The sequence below is a fragment of the Mus musculus genome, chromosome 10, assembly GCF_000001635.26.
Source record: "Mus musculus strain C57BL/6J chromosome 10, GRCm38.p6 C57BL/6J".
NCBI lineage: Eukaryota > Metazoa > Chordata > Mammalia > Rodentia > Muridae > Mus > Mus musculus.
In genome coordinates, this window is record NC_000076.6 from 81252290 (window position 1) to 81266926 (window position 14637).

The window sequence follows — 14637 nt, forward strand, 5'->3', positions numbered from 1 at the left end:
TCAGGTCCTGATGGAATACTCTACTCTGGCTTCCTGGAGGAATATAGGAGACTCGCGGGTCCCAGGCCTGCCTTCTAGTTTCCCTCTGCTTTTCCTTAGCACCCTCCCCGCACCCCCCCTGCACGCACGCACACACACACACACACACACACACACACACACACACACTCTCTCCCTGTGAAACACTGAATCTAAGCACGGTCTCCACCGGAGCCGCCCTCTCCTGCGGCTCCTTTGGTTCACCCACCCTCAAGCCCGCCCGGGATGACCAGTGTCGTCCTCCCTGGGTGCTCCTAGCCCCGGACTTCTCCTCGTCTGCTACCCACTCCTGCCAAGCGGGGCACTAGGGCCACCACAGACTGGAGATGTCCGCCTGACGCTGGGTCTAGCTGAGTCAAGTACACATAAGTAACCTAACTCCTGGAGGCGCTCTGCGCCCTCGTCTCTGTGGCTGGTTATGGGGGACAATGCTTCACAGTTGGGAGAGCTCACGGGGGGGGGGGGGCACGGAGGAAGCCCAGACCTTGGTGGCCTGGCTCAGGGACAACGGGAAAGCACCACGTCCCCGGACCCCCACCCTGCTCTGCGCTCTGCTCTGCACTGAACTTCTCCACCAAGCCCACCCGAGTCTACTTGGGAAGGCAGATGAGTCCATACCAGGTGACAAAGAGTTAAGTCGGACCCGCCTAGCAACCCCAAACCACGAAGCTTCTGCGACTAGACAGCAACATCCATCATTTTGTGAGCTTGGAGTTGGGTCCAGATGGAGTACCGTCTGGGCCGCGCAGCTCGCTGAAGCCGCAAAGAGCCGCAGCATCTGACCCTCCCGCCCCAAGTCCGGTCCCCACGGGGCAGGAGACCCTGTGCAGGCCAACTGAGGCCAAAGCACAGAACTGGACCCAAGATAAGGCAGGAAATCAGCCTGGCCGCCAGGGTGCTAAAGGCTGGACCCAGGCTGCGGATGCAGGGGAGCGTTGCTAGGAGACAAGGTGAGTGGGCGCGGATGACGCATGGGGTGTGGGCGGGGCCTTAGCCCAGGCAGGAGGGGTCCGGAAAAGCGGCTTGTGCAAGGTCACTGCTGATCTCAGGAAAGGCAATGACCACCTTGGCTTGAAGTAAGAGCCAGCCAGAGGACTGGTGTTCCTTAGGAGGGCGATTGCAGCCCACTACCCCCGCAATCCTAGGCTCCCCCACCCCATGTTCACTGACATTTTGAAAAGATGTTGCCGTGATCTTCACTGGCCAGGAGACAGGAAAGACTTCTCCAAGGGACGAATGGGCATACATGGTGTGGTTCAGCAACGAGCTAGAATATTATACACCCATGAAGAACACCGTGACTGCTGCACCAAGGCAGATGACCCTTGAGGACACGATGCCCAGTGACATGGGCCATACTCCACAGGGTCTGAGTCAGACCTACAGAGATACAAGTGGGCCGGTGAGGACCCAGGGCAGGGGAGGGGATAGAGTTAGTGTGGGACAGAGCTGTAGTTGTGGAGACTGAGGTGTCTCCAGACAAGACAGTGTTGCTGCACTGTGAGGGTGAGCGAACTCCATACTGCAGAGCTGACAAGGGGCGAAATGGTGACTTTTATGTCAGAGGCATTTTGTTAAATTTTTATAACAGAGCCTGGGGCAGGAGGATCCCTGAGTTCAAGGACACCCTGGTCTACAGACAGAAGCCCTGTGCCAAAACAAACAAAAAATTATACAGGTCTAGGTTTTTCTTACTATAAAAAAAGAAAATTGAGAAACAGGGAGGGGCTGCTAAAGTCTATTTGCCAGTGGCACTTTACAATGTGCATCTTAGTGTGTGAGCGTGTGAATCCGAGGCCCACCCTTGTGCATGGGTCCTCTCATCACCTTGTGAGGGGTAGCCCCACCCTCTGGCTCTTCCTCTGTCCTGCTTTTCACATTCAGTGAGTGGGTACAAGTGGACTTCCATCCCTGTTTTGTATGGCAGACATGACTTAAAGCTGACTTCTATTGCCCTGTCCTTGGGCGTTTTGTATACTATGACCAGGAGTCCTAGGCTAGCCTAGGCAACGCAGTGAGATGCTGTTTTAAACAAGTAGAAAAGGAGGGTGGAGGGCCGACTGCAACTGGATGTTAGAGAGAGGGGAATTTTCCCCACAGGAAGCCTTGTCCTTCCCTGAATCCCGGAGTCCCCCTTACATGAGAAGCACCACGCAGAGCTAAATTTAAAGGCATACTAATTGGGGCAGGCAGATCTGGCCTCGATGCAGGCTAAAACAAACTGAGATGCTTAGGTGTCCCCAGTGCCTTGATAGCAGTGAGTCTCGGAGCCTCAGTTTCCCCATCTGCAAAGTGGGCACAAAGAGTGCTCCCTGCACAAGGAAGCAAAAGGTTCCTTGACACCTCTGAAGGCTCTGACTTTAAACATCTGTCAGGAGGACTGGACGTCGAGGCACAACTGTCATCCCAGCAGCACCGGGGATGCTGGAGGCAGAGCATGATGAGTCTGAGGCTAGCATGGGCTATGAGTGAAATTGTCTTAAAGCTAAGTGTTGGGGCATCTTATATTCCTTCCTTTGAGACAGAAGAGTCACACAGCCCAGGTCACCCCAAGCTGCTGAGGCTGACCTTGAAGTCCTGATCCCCTATCCCAGACTCCCTGTTGCTGGAATGGTGCTGAGGCTTGGTGCACACCAGGTGAGTGCTTTGCCCGCTGAGCCTGGCCCCAGCCTCTTATGCCATCATAAACATCCCTTAACACTCTCTTGTCCCACCCACATCAAGTGTCTAGAAGGGACAGGCTGTGGCCAGCAGTGGTTTCCTCTCTTCATTCTGTGGTTTGGCACATCTATTTCAGATAGTTGTAATGGTTTGCCAACAAAGATGGGTCCTTAGCAGCACTGGAGCAATAGCCACATGGGCCCCAGTAAGGAGGGAGCTACATCCCAGATGCCTCACTCAGCTCCTTGGAGACCAGGGAGCACAGAGACACTTTATGGTGTTTGTTATAGGAAATGTCCTCTGACCCGGGCAGTGGTGAGCCAGGCAGTGGTGGTGCGCGCCTTTAATCCCAGCACTTGGGAGGCAGAGACAGGCGGATCTCTGAGTTTGAGGCCAGCCTGGTCTACAGAGTGAGTTCCAGGACAGCCAGGGCTGCACAGAGAAAACCTGTCTCAAAAAAAAAATTTATTTTATGTGTATGTATGTTTTTTCTCTATGTTTATTTGTGCATCGTGCCTACAGAGCTCAGACCCTCTCTGGAACTGGCTGCAGATGTTTATAAATCACCATGTGGGTGTTGGAAACTGATCCTGGGTCTTGTGCAAGAGTGCTCTTACCACTGAGTGGGCTCATCTAACTGCCATGGATGCCCTGTCTCCTCTGAGCTGTACTTCTTTTTTTGTTGTTGTTTTTTGTTTGTTTTGGTTTTGGTTTTTCGAGACAGGATTTCTCTGAGTAGCTCTGGCTGTCCTGGAACTCACTCTGTGGAACAGGCTGGCCTAAAACTCAGAGATCCACCTGCCTCTGCTTCCATGACACATGGGACTAATGCTGTGGCCACAATCCTGGCTTCCACTTTGGTTTTTGGACAGATTTTTTCACTTAACCTCCCATGCATCGGGTGTGCTAAACTGGTGGCCACTGAGCTTCAGGGATGCTGGGGTCTCAACCTCCCCTTTGCTACAATGACAGATGAGCTACTATACCTGAATTTTTGCATAGTTTAAGGTTTTGAACTCAGATCCCTCGTGTGTGCAGCAAATGATTTCCCTACTAAAACAACTCTCTGGCTCACTACCATCATTATAGCTTGACAATAACACTTCTCTTAAAAGATCTGTCTTGGGCTGGAGAGATGGCTCAGCAGGTAAGAGCACTGACTGCTCTTCAGAAGGTCCTGAGTTCAAATCCCAGCAACCACATGGTGGCTCACAGCCATCCGTAATGAGATTGGATGCACTCTTCTGATGTGTCTGAAGACAGCTACAGTGTACTTACATATAATAAATAAATCTTTTAAAAAAAAACTGTCTTGAAAAAAACAAAAACAAAAACAAGGAAATGTCCTCTGTACCCTGATCTTCTCATGCTCCTGCCTCAGCTTCTCCCAAGGCTTGGATTGCAGGCTATGTCCTTCAACCCCAAGGGCCAGTGCCGTTTCAACACATATACTTCTCAGGTAGCCCAGGCTGGCCTTAAATTGACTACGTAGCTGAGGATAACCTTAACTCCTGATCCTTCTGCTTCTGCCTCTCCAGTGCTGAGGTGACAGGCCTGTGACACCACAGTGTGTCACCCATTGAGCCCCAGTCCCCACTTTTGGATCTTTGCTAACTGTAGGTACTAGAATAAACATCTGTACAAAGTCCACTGGTAAGACAATTGGAGGAGGTCTCGCTAGGCCCGTGCCAGAGCGAGTCAGAAAGCAGTTGGTTACTGCAGAGCACTTGGACCACTACTGCACCCGTGGGGCATCTGCCGGCAGTGTGGGTGGTGGCTGATGGTGACAGGAGGGAGGGAGCCTGTGACTCAGACACTGTCATCAGCAATAGGGTCCGAGAAAAGTGGAACTTTGGGCTGCCTTGGTTCCAAGTCTCTGGGCCTCCCTGGCCAAGGACTCCTCAGTGGGTACCTGCATCTGCCTGGGGACTTGTGATTAAGGACTGTGGCTTCTGGCCGTGTCATGTCCATCAGGGTGCTTCTAGGCACCTCTGCCCAAACGTGCTTAATTACTTAATTGGGTTTTATTTGCTTTTTTTTTTTTTTTTTTTTTTTTTTTTTTTTTTTTGAGGCAAGTTCTTACTCTGTAGCTCTCTATTTTAGCCCAGGCAGGGTTCCAACTCACAGAGATCCTCCTGCTTCTGCCTCCGGAGGGCTGGGAGGATGTTTGAGTGCTCCACAGCTGGCATGTCTGAAAGTACAGGCAGACCAGGCAGGGCCGCAGCTTGCCTTGGTCTCCTTCCCGGACAGGGAGCTCCTTCCTACTCCTAGCACCTGCGCGCGTGCCCGAGCCATTCCGCGCTCCCAGCTTTCCCAGGGTGGGCGAAGGAAGGCTAGGATTCAGCGGGGACCCGAGAGCACCCGGCACTTGGTACTCAGCACTCTGCCCGGACGGAGTGGGAGGCGCAGCGGGAGGAGGTGGCAGCGCGGTCTTAGTGAGACCGGCGCTAGGACCCGCGGGGGCTCCGAGCCGGGTCCCCTCCATCCTTGCCCCAAAATGAGGAAGCCTTGCAAGTTGCTCCGAGTTGAGCCACTGGGTGCTCGACCCGCTGGCAGGGACCCTCCGAGGGTCGCGCCCTAAGCAGGTGAGCGTGTGTGCGTGGGTGGAGGGGGACACCACTCTCGAAACGGTCCTGGACCCGGGGGCGTCGGGTGCAACGGGCTGGTTTTTGTTTTATTTTGGTTTTTTTCTGGGTGCGGCGTGCAAGTCTCTGAGTGCGCGAGTCCCGGTGGTCACTGCAGGGCCCTTGTGCACCACAGGCACCAGCACAGGTGTACGCGTCTCACTGGCGCCCTTGTCGCACACACGGGGGTGGCTGGTGGCACCTGTGCCCAGATGCACGTGCGCCTCCGCCTGCGTGGCTGCCGTGCAAACCCCACTGAGTCTGAGGCCAGGAGCGCACCCCAACCTCCCGCCCTGCCCCCCTGCCAGCCACCAGCCGGGGATCCGGGCAGCCCTGCAGTGCCTGCGCTGGGATGGGGTGGGTCCCCTCAAGATGCTTCTTTGGTGACCCGTTGCGACCCGAGGAGCCAGGAGCTATACGGGAGCCTGGCCTCCTCAGGTTCCGCTTAGGGTCAGATTCCCAGGAATGACCTTGAGTCACGGCCCCTGCCCACAGCCTCCTCTGCCCACGCCCAGGAAAGAGGAAGCCACAGGCCCAGTTCTTTCTCACACACAGCCCTGGCTGCCACCTGGGCCAGATCACTCCATTCCTGACTCTGGGCCTCAGTTTCCCTTCCCGAGCAATGGCAAGGCGAAGCTCCCGGGTCTCCTGGCTGGCCTTTGAAGGCTGGGAATCTAGGGACCTGCCTCGGGTAATGATCACTGTCCCTAAAGCCAAGGGCTGCAGAGGGGCTCCACACCTAAGCCATCCAAGGGATGATTTGAGGGAGGCGCTTTGCTTCCTGGATGCTGCTGCCACCAGGCCAGACCCTGAGGAAAGAGCTGGACCTGGGGACACTCCCAGCATGACACTGCCTTCCTTCACAGGTGAGCCCTAGATTGTTCGGAGCTTGGCACCCCGCGCCTGCTGCAGCTAGGATGCCAACGGTGAGTGTGGGGCCCTGAGTCACCAAACCTTTTCAACTGTCCCCTTTTGGGGGGGAACATGCCCCTCCCCACTTGAGCAAGCACCCACACCTGACAGTCCCCAAGGACCCCTCTCCCCCCACCCGCCAAAATGGCTTCACGTGACTATAATTCTGCCTCTCTCTATAACTCTGTTTCCCTCCCCCCTTCCTTTCTGTATTAGACATTATCCCCAGGCCTCTATTCTTTATTTTAATTTATTCTTGAGACAGGGTCTCAATGTGTAGGTATGCCTGGCTTGGGACCTGAGAGTCTCCAGGCTAGCCTCAAACTCAGAGATCCACTTTCCTCTGCTACCCCCACCCCTGCCCTGAGTTCTGGGATTACAAGTGTTGGCCAGCACTCCTGGCATCATCATCTTTTAATTTTTGAGACAAAGTCTCACTGTAGCCCAGGATGGGCCTTTGGCTGGTTTGGAGTCCTCCTGGCTCAGCTTTCTGAGAGCTAGGCTACAGGCCTGTGTCTTCACTATTCCCTTGTCCGGTCTTCTATCCTCACCAGCCCCAGCTTTCTCTCAGGTCTCTCTGTCCCTCCCAATTCCCACTTGTCCCTGTGTTCAGTCCCTGACATACCTCTGCCTCTGTCTCCTTCCCAGCAGCGCTGGGCCCCTGGGACTCAATGCATGACCAAGTGTGAGAACTCTCGCCCCAAGCCCGGTGAGCTAGCCTTTCGAAAGGGTGACATGGTGACCATCTTGGAGGCCTGTGAGGTGAGAGGGGAGCTGGAGGGTAGGTGGTGTGCCTTGGGGGTGCCAGGGCCGACACCCACCAGCTCCTTCCCCACATCTGTTCCCTTCCTGTACAGGACAAGAGCTGGTACCGAGCCAAGCACCATGGCAGTGGGCAGGAAGGGCTGCTGGCGGCCGCTGCTCTGCGACAGCGGGAGGCCCTCTCCACAGACCCCAAGCTCAGCCTCATGCCGTGAGTGGCACCCTGGGGGGTGGTGTGAGAGGCTCAGCCCCCTCTACCCCTGCCTTACACAGCCCCCTCTCCACACACATCCCTACAGATGGTTTCATGGCAAGATCTCCGGCCAGGAAGCCATACAGCAGCTGCAGCCACCCGAGGACGGGCTGTTCCTTGTGAGGGAATCAGCTCGTCACCCTGGAGACTATGTCTTGTGTGTCAGTTTCGGCCGTGACGTCATCCACTACCGTGTTTTGCATCGAGATGGGCACCTCACCATCGATGAGGCCGTGTGTTTCTGTAACCTGATGGACATGGTGGAGGTGACGTGTGGGGCAAGGCTGGGGAAGGAGGGATGGAAATATGGATGGTGGCCCCAGGAACTGTCACTTCTTTCTCTAGAACTGGGGTCACCTCCCCAGGGAGCTCTATGTTCACACCAACCACCCCTCAGTTTCCATTCTACAACCCCCACTGTTGCCATGGAAACCCGATCACCTTAGCCTGGCACTTAGAGGAGGAGTCTGGCAACCTCACTGAAACTTGGGGTGGGATGGTGGGAGCGGTCCTGCAGGGCAGAGGCTCATGGCCGGCGGCCTCCACAGCACTACACCAAGGACAAGGGGGCCATCTGCACCAAGCTGGTGAAGCCAAGGAGGAAACAGGGCGCAAAGTCTGCAGAGGAGGAGCTCGCCAAGGGTATGAGAGCCATACTGCAGAAGGGAGCATCCTCGTGCGCACCAGGCAGACTCCCACCTCCCAGACTCACACCCCTAATTTCATTGCTCACCCTCACACCCCAGCCTTGGCTTGGTTAAGCCCCTGCGTCTTCCAACCCTGTCACACTTATCCAGTGGGGGCTATGGAATCACAGAGACAAAAATCGCAGTGGAGAGGTGTCTGTCCTGCTTGAATCTTCAGAGTGGCGGTAGGGTGGGGGTTAGAGGTCTTTGGAAGGGAGGGAGGGCTTTCAGAGGCAACTGCAAGTCTGTGCAGAGTACAAGATTATGGAGACTATAGCCCTGAAAGATTCCAGAACCTGTGCAAACCTCTCTGTATTTCTGTGCCTTTTGTTCTGTGTGGGTCAGCAAGGGGAAGGCCCTCCCAGAGGCATGGCGGGCCACAGGGGCAGTCATACTCCTTGTCCCTAGAGGGAGGTCCTGGAGCATGGCTCAAGTCTAGGGAACCTAGGGGGGGACTGTATTCTGATGAAGGCTGGGATGGCTGTGGCTTGCAGGGCTGTAAATAGTACCAGGAGTGGGGTGTCCTTCATGCAGCCTTAGGGCAGCTGCTGGAGCAGGCACATGCTCAGGTGTGCCCAGCTGTGGGGATATCAGCTCTCCGAGTCTCACTGAATGCAAACTGGGTGGGATGGGCAGGAGGTGCTCCTGCCTCCCTCTCAGTGGCTCTCTTTGTCTCTGCAGCTGGCTGGCTACTCGACCTGCAGCATCTGACTCTGGGAGCACAGATTGGAGAGGGGGAGTTTGGAGGTGAGGAGGGGACACAGCAGGCAGTGTTCAGAATTGACCTCTCAACTGGACAGTGCAGGACAGGTGTGGCTGTCTGGGAAGTAGCCACACCCTCACCTCCCAGGATCCTCTATTCAGAAAACCTTCCCTGTGTGCTTTGTTCTGGGGCTTGGGTCAGAGGACAGTAGACTTCAGGCATGTCTTCAGTCGCGCCAGCCGGAAATTATGCAAACATGGGCAGCACCTGTGGGTTCCTTCATGGAACAGAAATTTGGATTCTGAATGAGACAGCCATCGTATTTGCATGAATTATTATTTTTTTCCTCATTCAGGGCCTGGGGGATGGAGCAAGGCCTCCTGAATGTATTTCCAACTCTCTGCCCAGGCCACACCCCCAGCCCCTCACTGGGGGATTCCAGGCAGGGTGGTCAGCAGGTCTGTCTGTCTGTCTGCCTTGCTGGTGGGCCCTGACCTCTGTCCTCCTCCACAGCCGTCCTACAGGGTGAGTACCTGGGACAGAAGGTGGCTGTGAAGAATATCAAGTGTGATGTGACAGCCCAGGCCTTCCTGGATGAGACGGCTGTGATGACGTGAGTGTTGGGGTGGGGCCAGGTCCCAGGGCTGAGGTCCCAGGTGTATACTCACTTCATGTCCCCCTCTGCATCCCTGCACCCCCAGGAAGCTGCAGCACAGGAACCTAGTGCGACTCCTGGGTGTGATCCTGCACCACGGCTTGTACATTGTCATGGAGCACGTGAGCAAGGTGTGCAGGGTGGTGGGTGGGTGGACAGGAAAGGGTGGCCCAACAGCCTGGAGACCCCCAAGTCCCTCCCCTTAAACAGGGCAACCTGGTGAACTTCCTGCGCACGCGGGGCCGTGCTCTTGTGAGCACCTCTCAGCTTCTGCAGTTTGCTCTGTAAGTGACATTCCATCCAGGAAGGTAGGTCCCAAAGTGGAAGGGGAAACTGAGGCCTGACTCCAAGGTGAGCCGGCCTTGTCTGTCTCTAGTCATGTTGCTGAAGGCATGGAATACCTGGAGAGCAAGAAGCTGGTGCACCGGGACCTGGCTGCTCGGAACATCCTGGTCTCTGAGGACTTGGTGGCCAAGGTCAGTGACTTTGGCTTAGCCAAGGCAGAGCGCAAGGGGCTGGACTCAAGCCGGCTGCCAGTCAAGTGGACGGCACCTGAGGCTCTCAAAAACGGGGTGAGCAGCCTTCTACCTCTCTCTGGGATTATGGGGTTCCTCAGAGGGCGCTTGACGTTCTTGATTGTGCTCTGTGACACTATGTGCACCCCTCAACCTCTCTGAGCTTCAAGGGGAAATGGTTGCCTCTCCAGTGAGCCCTAGGCCTACAACATTCCTCCTAGAACTTCCCTCAGCCTGATTCCCCATCTCTGAAGCAGGCCTGGGCTTAGGACAGAGGAGGAGAGTAGCCTGGGATTGTTTCCAGGGAGGCCAGAGGGGCTCTCCTCACCCTGACCTCTGCCCCAACAGCGGTTCTCCAGCAAGTCGGATGTCTGGAGTTTTGGGGTGCTGTTGTGGGAAGTCTTCTCTTATGGAAGAGCCCCATACCCCAAGATGGTGAGCAGCACCCTAGGGAGGGAGGGGCAGCCTGTGTATCCTGTGTCACTGACTGCCCTCCACCCACGCTGCACCCCTGTGTCCACAGTCGCTAAAGGAGGTTTCAGAGGCTGTGGAGAAGGGTTACCGCATGGAGCCCCCCGATGGCTGCCCAGGCTCTGTGCACACCCTCATGGGTAGCTGCTGGGAGGCAGAGCCTGCGCGCCGACCACCCTTCCGCAAAATAGTGGAGAAGCTGGGCCGTGAGCTCCGCAGTGTGGGTGTCTCGGCCCCCGCTGGGGGACAGGAGGCTGAGGGCTCAGCTCCCACACGGAGCCAGGACCCCTGATCCCTGAAGCAGAAAGCAAGAGGACATAGATGCAGGGTCACAGAGCCAGGAAGAGCTCTGCAGCCCCTGAGACCCCCATGCCTGGGACACTCCATAAAGAGCATTTGGAAGGATTTTGTACAACTGTCTGATGCCTGTGTGTCCTCCACCGGCTGTCCTGAGCGAACAGACACATTCAGCCAGCTGTGGTGACCATGTCCTGCCCACATGAACCTCTGAGCAGCCCTGAGTGTTGATGTCTGTGATATCACCCAAAGTCCCTACCCACTTTCTCTGCATGGGCAGACTACAGGCCTGACCTTTCCCCTAGCATCTGCCTCACCAGCCTGTGGGGCCAGGGCACCTGGGGAACAGCCAGGCTAGAGATCTACTTGCCATCGGTCCCAGGGCCCTGCCACCTGCCACACAGCTGTGTCACCCGCTGGGGAGGGATCCTGAGCCACTCTGCCTGTTTATGGGGTTGCTATAAAGCTAGCCTAAAGGGTCACTCCCAAGTGTGAGGGGCACCAGGCTGGGGCATTCTGGTTACATCCCATCTCCGGGTGCCAGTGAATGTACAAAATGTCCATGTCGCAGAAGGGACAGAGATGCCAGGACAGCAGATCTCTTACAGAGGGGACCCACACTTCCTGACTCCAAGGTCAAGGTGGTTTTCTTCCATGGAAGCCAAGACACCAAAGTAGAGCCAAGCTGGGAGTCAAAGCTGACAAGGACACCCTGAGCACAGCAGCCTGGACGCTGTCTGCCTTCCCAGCATACCTGCCACGCACGCACACTCACTCCAACACACCCAGCTACACACATCCATCTCTCTGTGATTCCACCCACCCATCCGATCCTCATCCACTCTGCAAGCCACCTTCCAACCATGCAGCCTCCACCCCCCCATCCCTCCATCTTACCACCCATCCACAAACACTCACCCACCATGGACTAACCCACCTGCCCACCCATCAGCTCTCATTGGCCATCTGTAGGTGTGGCACATGGCCACACTAGGTGCTGGGACGGAGCACTGAAGGAGACACACGCAGTGGTGAGCTTCACGGAGGTGCAAGACCACAGGAGAGCCTTAGAGTGTCCGTGGCATGGGCTGAGGCTGCCGTGTCAGCAGGAGGAGGAGGAAGAGACATCGGTGGTCCAGTCAGAGGACAGCTTGTGCTAAGGCCCAGGCCAGGCCAGGCCAGGCTGGGACTGGGATTGGGAGGCAGGTGAGAGACATCAGGTGACAGACAGGCTCTGTTCTAACTTCGACACATCTTGGAGAGACACACGGGCATTTGGATTAAGATGGCCACATCCTTGCCTCTCTGCCTGCTGGGGCAGCATCATGAAGGCTGGTGCCAAAAGGGCTTCACAGACTGCTGTGTGGATGGAGCCTCAGATCCCTTCAGTGAGGCACAGGGGTTGTCAGGTCCACCCAAAGCCCCGGCAAGGGAGGCATACCTGCCACCTTCACATCTATGTGACCCATTCTCTCGGTCCAGCTGGACCCCAGGGAGGTGGGATGGGCTCAGGTCACTTGCCCAGGTGGCAAAGACAGGGTGCAGCCCTGAGGTCCAATGAGCGGCAAGTGAGCTGCACCCACATCCCAGCCGGAAGGGAATGGCAGTCCTGTCCCAGCTCCCTTTAGTGAGGGCGAGATACAGCTGGCTGGGGCTGACGCAACCTCTGCATAAGCACAACCCACCCAGAGGGCCCATGAGCATACCAAGTTACGGCCTCATTGTTGAAGTACCTGGACCTAGCCTTGCCTGAAGGCCTTGAGGACCAGGCCAGGCCCAGCCTCGGAGCAGAGCCTAGGGCCCTCCCAGGTGTGGCATCACAGGGCACAGGGCATGACACACATGTGCGTGGCTGCTGTAGGTCCCTTTGGTATTTATTTCGAGTGTGCATGACCTGCACGGCATGGCGAGCAGGTGAAGGTCAGAGGACTCAGTTCTCTCCCTGCTCTGGCTGGCCAGGGTTCCAGGCAGTCTCCCGTCAGGTGCCCATCATCACACTACAGCTTCTTGTTCTTGCTCAGCCGGTTGTGGCGCCAGATATTCTGTTTGCGAAGTAGTCGCCAGTACTCTCGGGACTCTGGTTCTAGTTCCTCTAGCTTTTTGGGGGGACCCAAGTTCACCTGGAACAGCCTGAGGGTGAGAGGCAGGGCAGCATGGACATCCTGTAGCTCCAGGGCGTGATTGGGGTCCAGGTGGGCCTCTACACCCAGTCCTGGTTCTCAGTGTCAGAGACTGAGCCTAAGGGACCTGGTCATCCCCACTCTGCTTCCCGTCTGCCCCTCTGCCCCTTGGTCTCTTGTTCCAGCCACATAGGCCTCTTCTCTGCTCCCAGAGAATTGGCTCTGTCCTTCCCCAGGACCTTTGCACAAGGCACACCTTCTACTACTTGGTCCTGGATCCATGTGGCCTCCCCAGGAAACACTTATTGCCCAGTCTGCATCCCACTGCCCCTGCCTCTCCCAATCTCCTGAGAATGTAGCCCACCATATCTGCCTGCTCAGGTAACTGGTTCCCAGCTTGCCCTGGGAAGGGGATACTTGTGCTGTTGACCAACCCTCTGGGTCCCTGGAACAAGGGTAGCTGGGGATCAGTCATAAATGTCAAGAAGCAGAGTCCTGCTGCCCCCTTCAGCCTTTGGGGACATATGGTCTTGTGTACTCACTGGCATCCAGAACCACCCATGACAAGGGTAGACGAGCACAGCAGGCCTCAGGGGGCTATCCTGGAGCCCCATGTTCCTGAAGGCTGGGTGTCAGGATTCCTATGCAGTGTGGTACACTCACCATGTGGGGTACTCGGAGTCTGCCTTCAGGGCCACATCCTGGCCTTCCTTGTAGATGTTGACCCCCATGGCATGTGTGGTGAGCTGAGTGGGGTCTGTGCACACCTCGGGGTCCTTCAGGGCCTCAGCGGCCACGCCGCCCTTGCCGCCCTTGCCAACTGCACAGTGAGAGAACGGGACACTTCAGCCTGCCCAGCTCTGCCCTCCTTCAACCCTCCTTTGTGTGGCCTCCAACAACCAACAGCCCCAGCTCTCTCCATGCATAACAGGGTCCCTTGTTATGGCACAGACCTGTCCCACTCCCGTGGGCCCTGAAGGCCCAGCCCATACTACACAACCCCTCTTCCATTCAGTGATGTTGACATGGTGGCACATGCCTGGCATCCCAGCATTCTGGAGCTGAGGCTGGGGAGTCATAAGACCCTGTCTCAAAAAAAAAAACAAAAAACCAATTCTGAGAAGAGAGAGATGGCTCGGTAACTCTAGGCCAACTTGGCAACATTTTTTTTTTTTTTTTTTGAAGACAGGGTATGTCATGATGTAGCTCTCCTGGAACAACACAAAAAAGTAAACACTAAAAATATTTTTGAGATGGGGTCTTCCTGGCAGGCCTGGAACTCACAGAGATCACTCTGCTTCTCTGCTGGGATTAAAGGTATCACGTTCGCCTCAAAGCGTAATTTTTAAATAATTTTAAATAATGATTATCACGGGTGTGTACACTGTCACAGTGCTTGTGGGATTGGTCATCTCCTTCCCTGCTTATGTGGGTCCTGGGGATCAAACTCAAGGCTTTCCAGGCAAGCACCTTGCACAATGAACCAACCTGCCCACCCACATTACTTTTTAAATTAAAATAATGACAATAACTTAGTTGATGTTGGTTATGTTTGGTGATTTACTCAAAGTTGAAGCGTGACACCCAGCCTGGTCCCGCCCTGTCCCACAAGGGCCGCGCCTGCGCACTGAGCGTAGAGGCTAGCGGCGCACCCGCAGGCCTCACTACGCTAGCACGCACCGTTTGGCCTCCGTAACGCTGCGCCTGCGCAGTCAATCCTCAGAACCCCACCTCCCCAGCAGCGCTCCGGCCGTACCCACTTTGGTTCCTTCGGAGCCAACTCACCTGGCTTTTTAGCATATTCCCGGATAGAGAATCCTCCAGGTCTTCTGAGGACCGGGAGCGCCCGGGGATGCCAGCGGGCCCACACCCGGGAAGCCCGGAGGAGATGGGCGGCCGCCATGACGCTGGCCGGCCGCTCGCACGTGCAGACTTCCGT

At 56.0% G+C, this 14637-nt stretch overlaps 2 protein-coding genes across 11 annotated transcripts; one reads left to right on the forward strand and one right to left on the reverse strand.

Moving 5' to 3' along the window:
• The first annotated feature begins 645 nt into the window (after positions 1–645).
• On the forward strand, positions 646–10696 carry Matk (megakaryocyte-associated tyrosine kinase). 10 transcript variants are annotated; one of them, XM_011243376.3, is made up of 15 exons: positions 897–989; positions 1247–1441; positions 2565–2676; positions 6191–6250; positions 6885–6998; positions 7094–7209; positions 7298–7517; positions 7800–7893; positions 8619–8684; positions 9154–9253; positions 9342–9426; positions 9506–9579; positions 9672–9867; positions 10159–10245; positions 10334–10696. In XM_011243376.3, the coding sequence occupies exons 3-15, from the start codon at positions 2650–2652 to the stop codon at positions 10571–10573; spliced, it is 1479 nt and encodes a 492-aa protein (XP_011241678.1). In that variant the 5' UTR covers positions 897–989; positions 1247–1441; positions 2565–2649; the 3' UTR covers positions 10574–10696. The 10 variants fall into 10 exon arrangements, with proteins under 10 accessions (NP_001272784.1, XP_006513361.1, XP_011241678.1 ...); XM_011243377.3 differs by having other exon boundaries at positions 6888–6998; NM_010768.2 differs by lacking the exons at positions 897–989; positions 1247–1441; positions 2565–2676 and adding exons at positions 5010–5285; positions 5880–6015 and having other exon boundaries at positions 6888–6998; positions 10334–10692.
• Positions 10697–12432: 1736 nt separating this feature from the next.
• Positions 12433–14637, reverse strand: Mrpl54 (mitochondrial ribosomal protein L54). Its single transcript, NM_025317.2, has 3 exons — positions 14484–14637; positions 13362–13518; positions 12433–12708 (listed from the first exon to the last, which is right to left on the reverse strand). Exons 1-3 carry the CDS (start codon positions 14599–14601, stop codon positions 12576–12578), a joined length of 408 nt encoding a protein of 135 aa, NP_079593.1. The 5' UTR covers positions 14602–14637; the 3' UTR covers positions 12433–12575.

Bases quoted from the DNA above. Each gene is read 5' to 3' on its own strand.
- Matk (XM_006513294.3), top strand. From the start codon at position 5,947: ATGGCAAGGCGAAGCTCCCGGGTCTCCTGGCTGGCCTTTGAAGGCTGG. The intron at 6,251-6,884 runs GTGAGTGTGGGG...TCTCCTTCCCAG, and splicing joins CTGCAGCTAGGATGCCAACG to CAGCGCTGGGCCCCTGGGAC. The intron at 10,246-10,333 runs GTGAGCAGCACC...CTGTGTCCACAG, and splicing joins GAGCCCCATACCCCAAGATG to TCGCTAAAGGAGGTTTCAGA.
- Mrpl54 (NM_025317.2), bottom strand. From the start codon at position 14,601: ATGGCGGCCGCCCATCTCCTCCGGGCTTCCCGGGTGTGGGCCCGCTGG. The intron at 13,519-14,483 runs GTGAGTTGGCTC...CTCACTGTGCAG, and splicing joins GGAATATGCTAAAAAGCCAG to TTGGCAAGGGCGGCAAGGGC. The intron at 12,709-13,361 runs GTGAGTGTACCA...TCTCACCCTCAG, and splicing joins GACTCCGAGTACCCCACATG to GCTGTTCCAGGTGAACTTGG.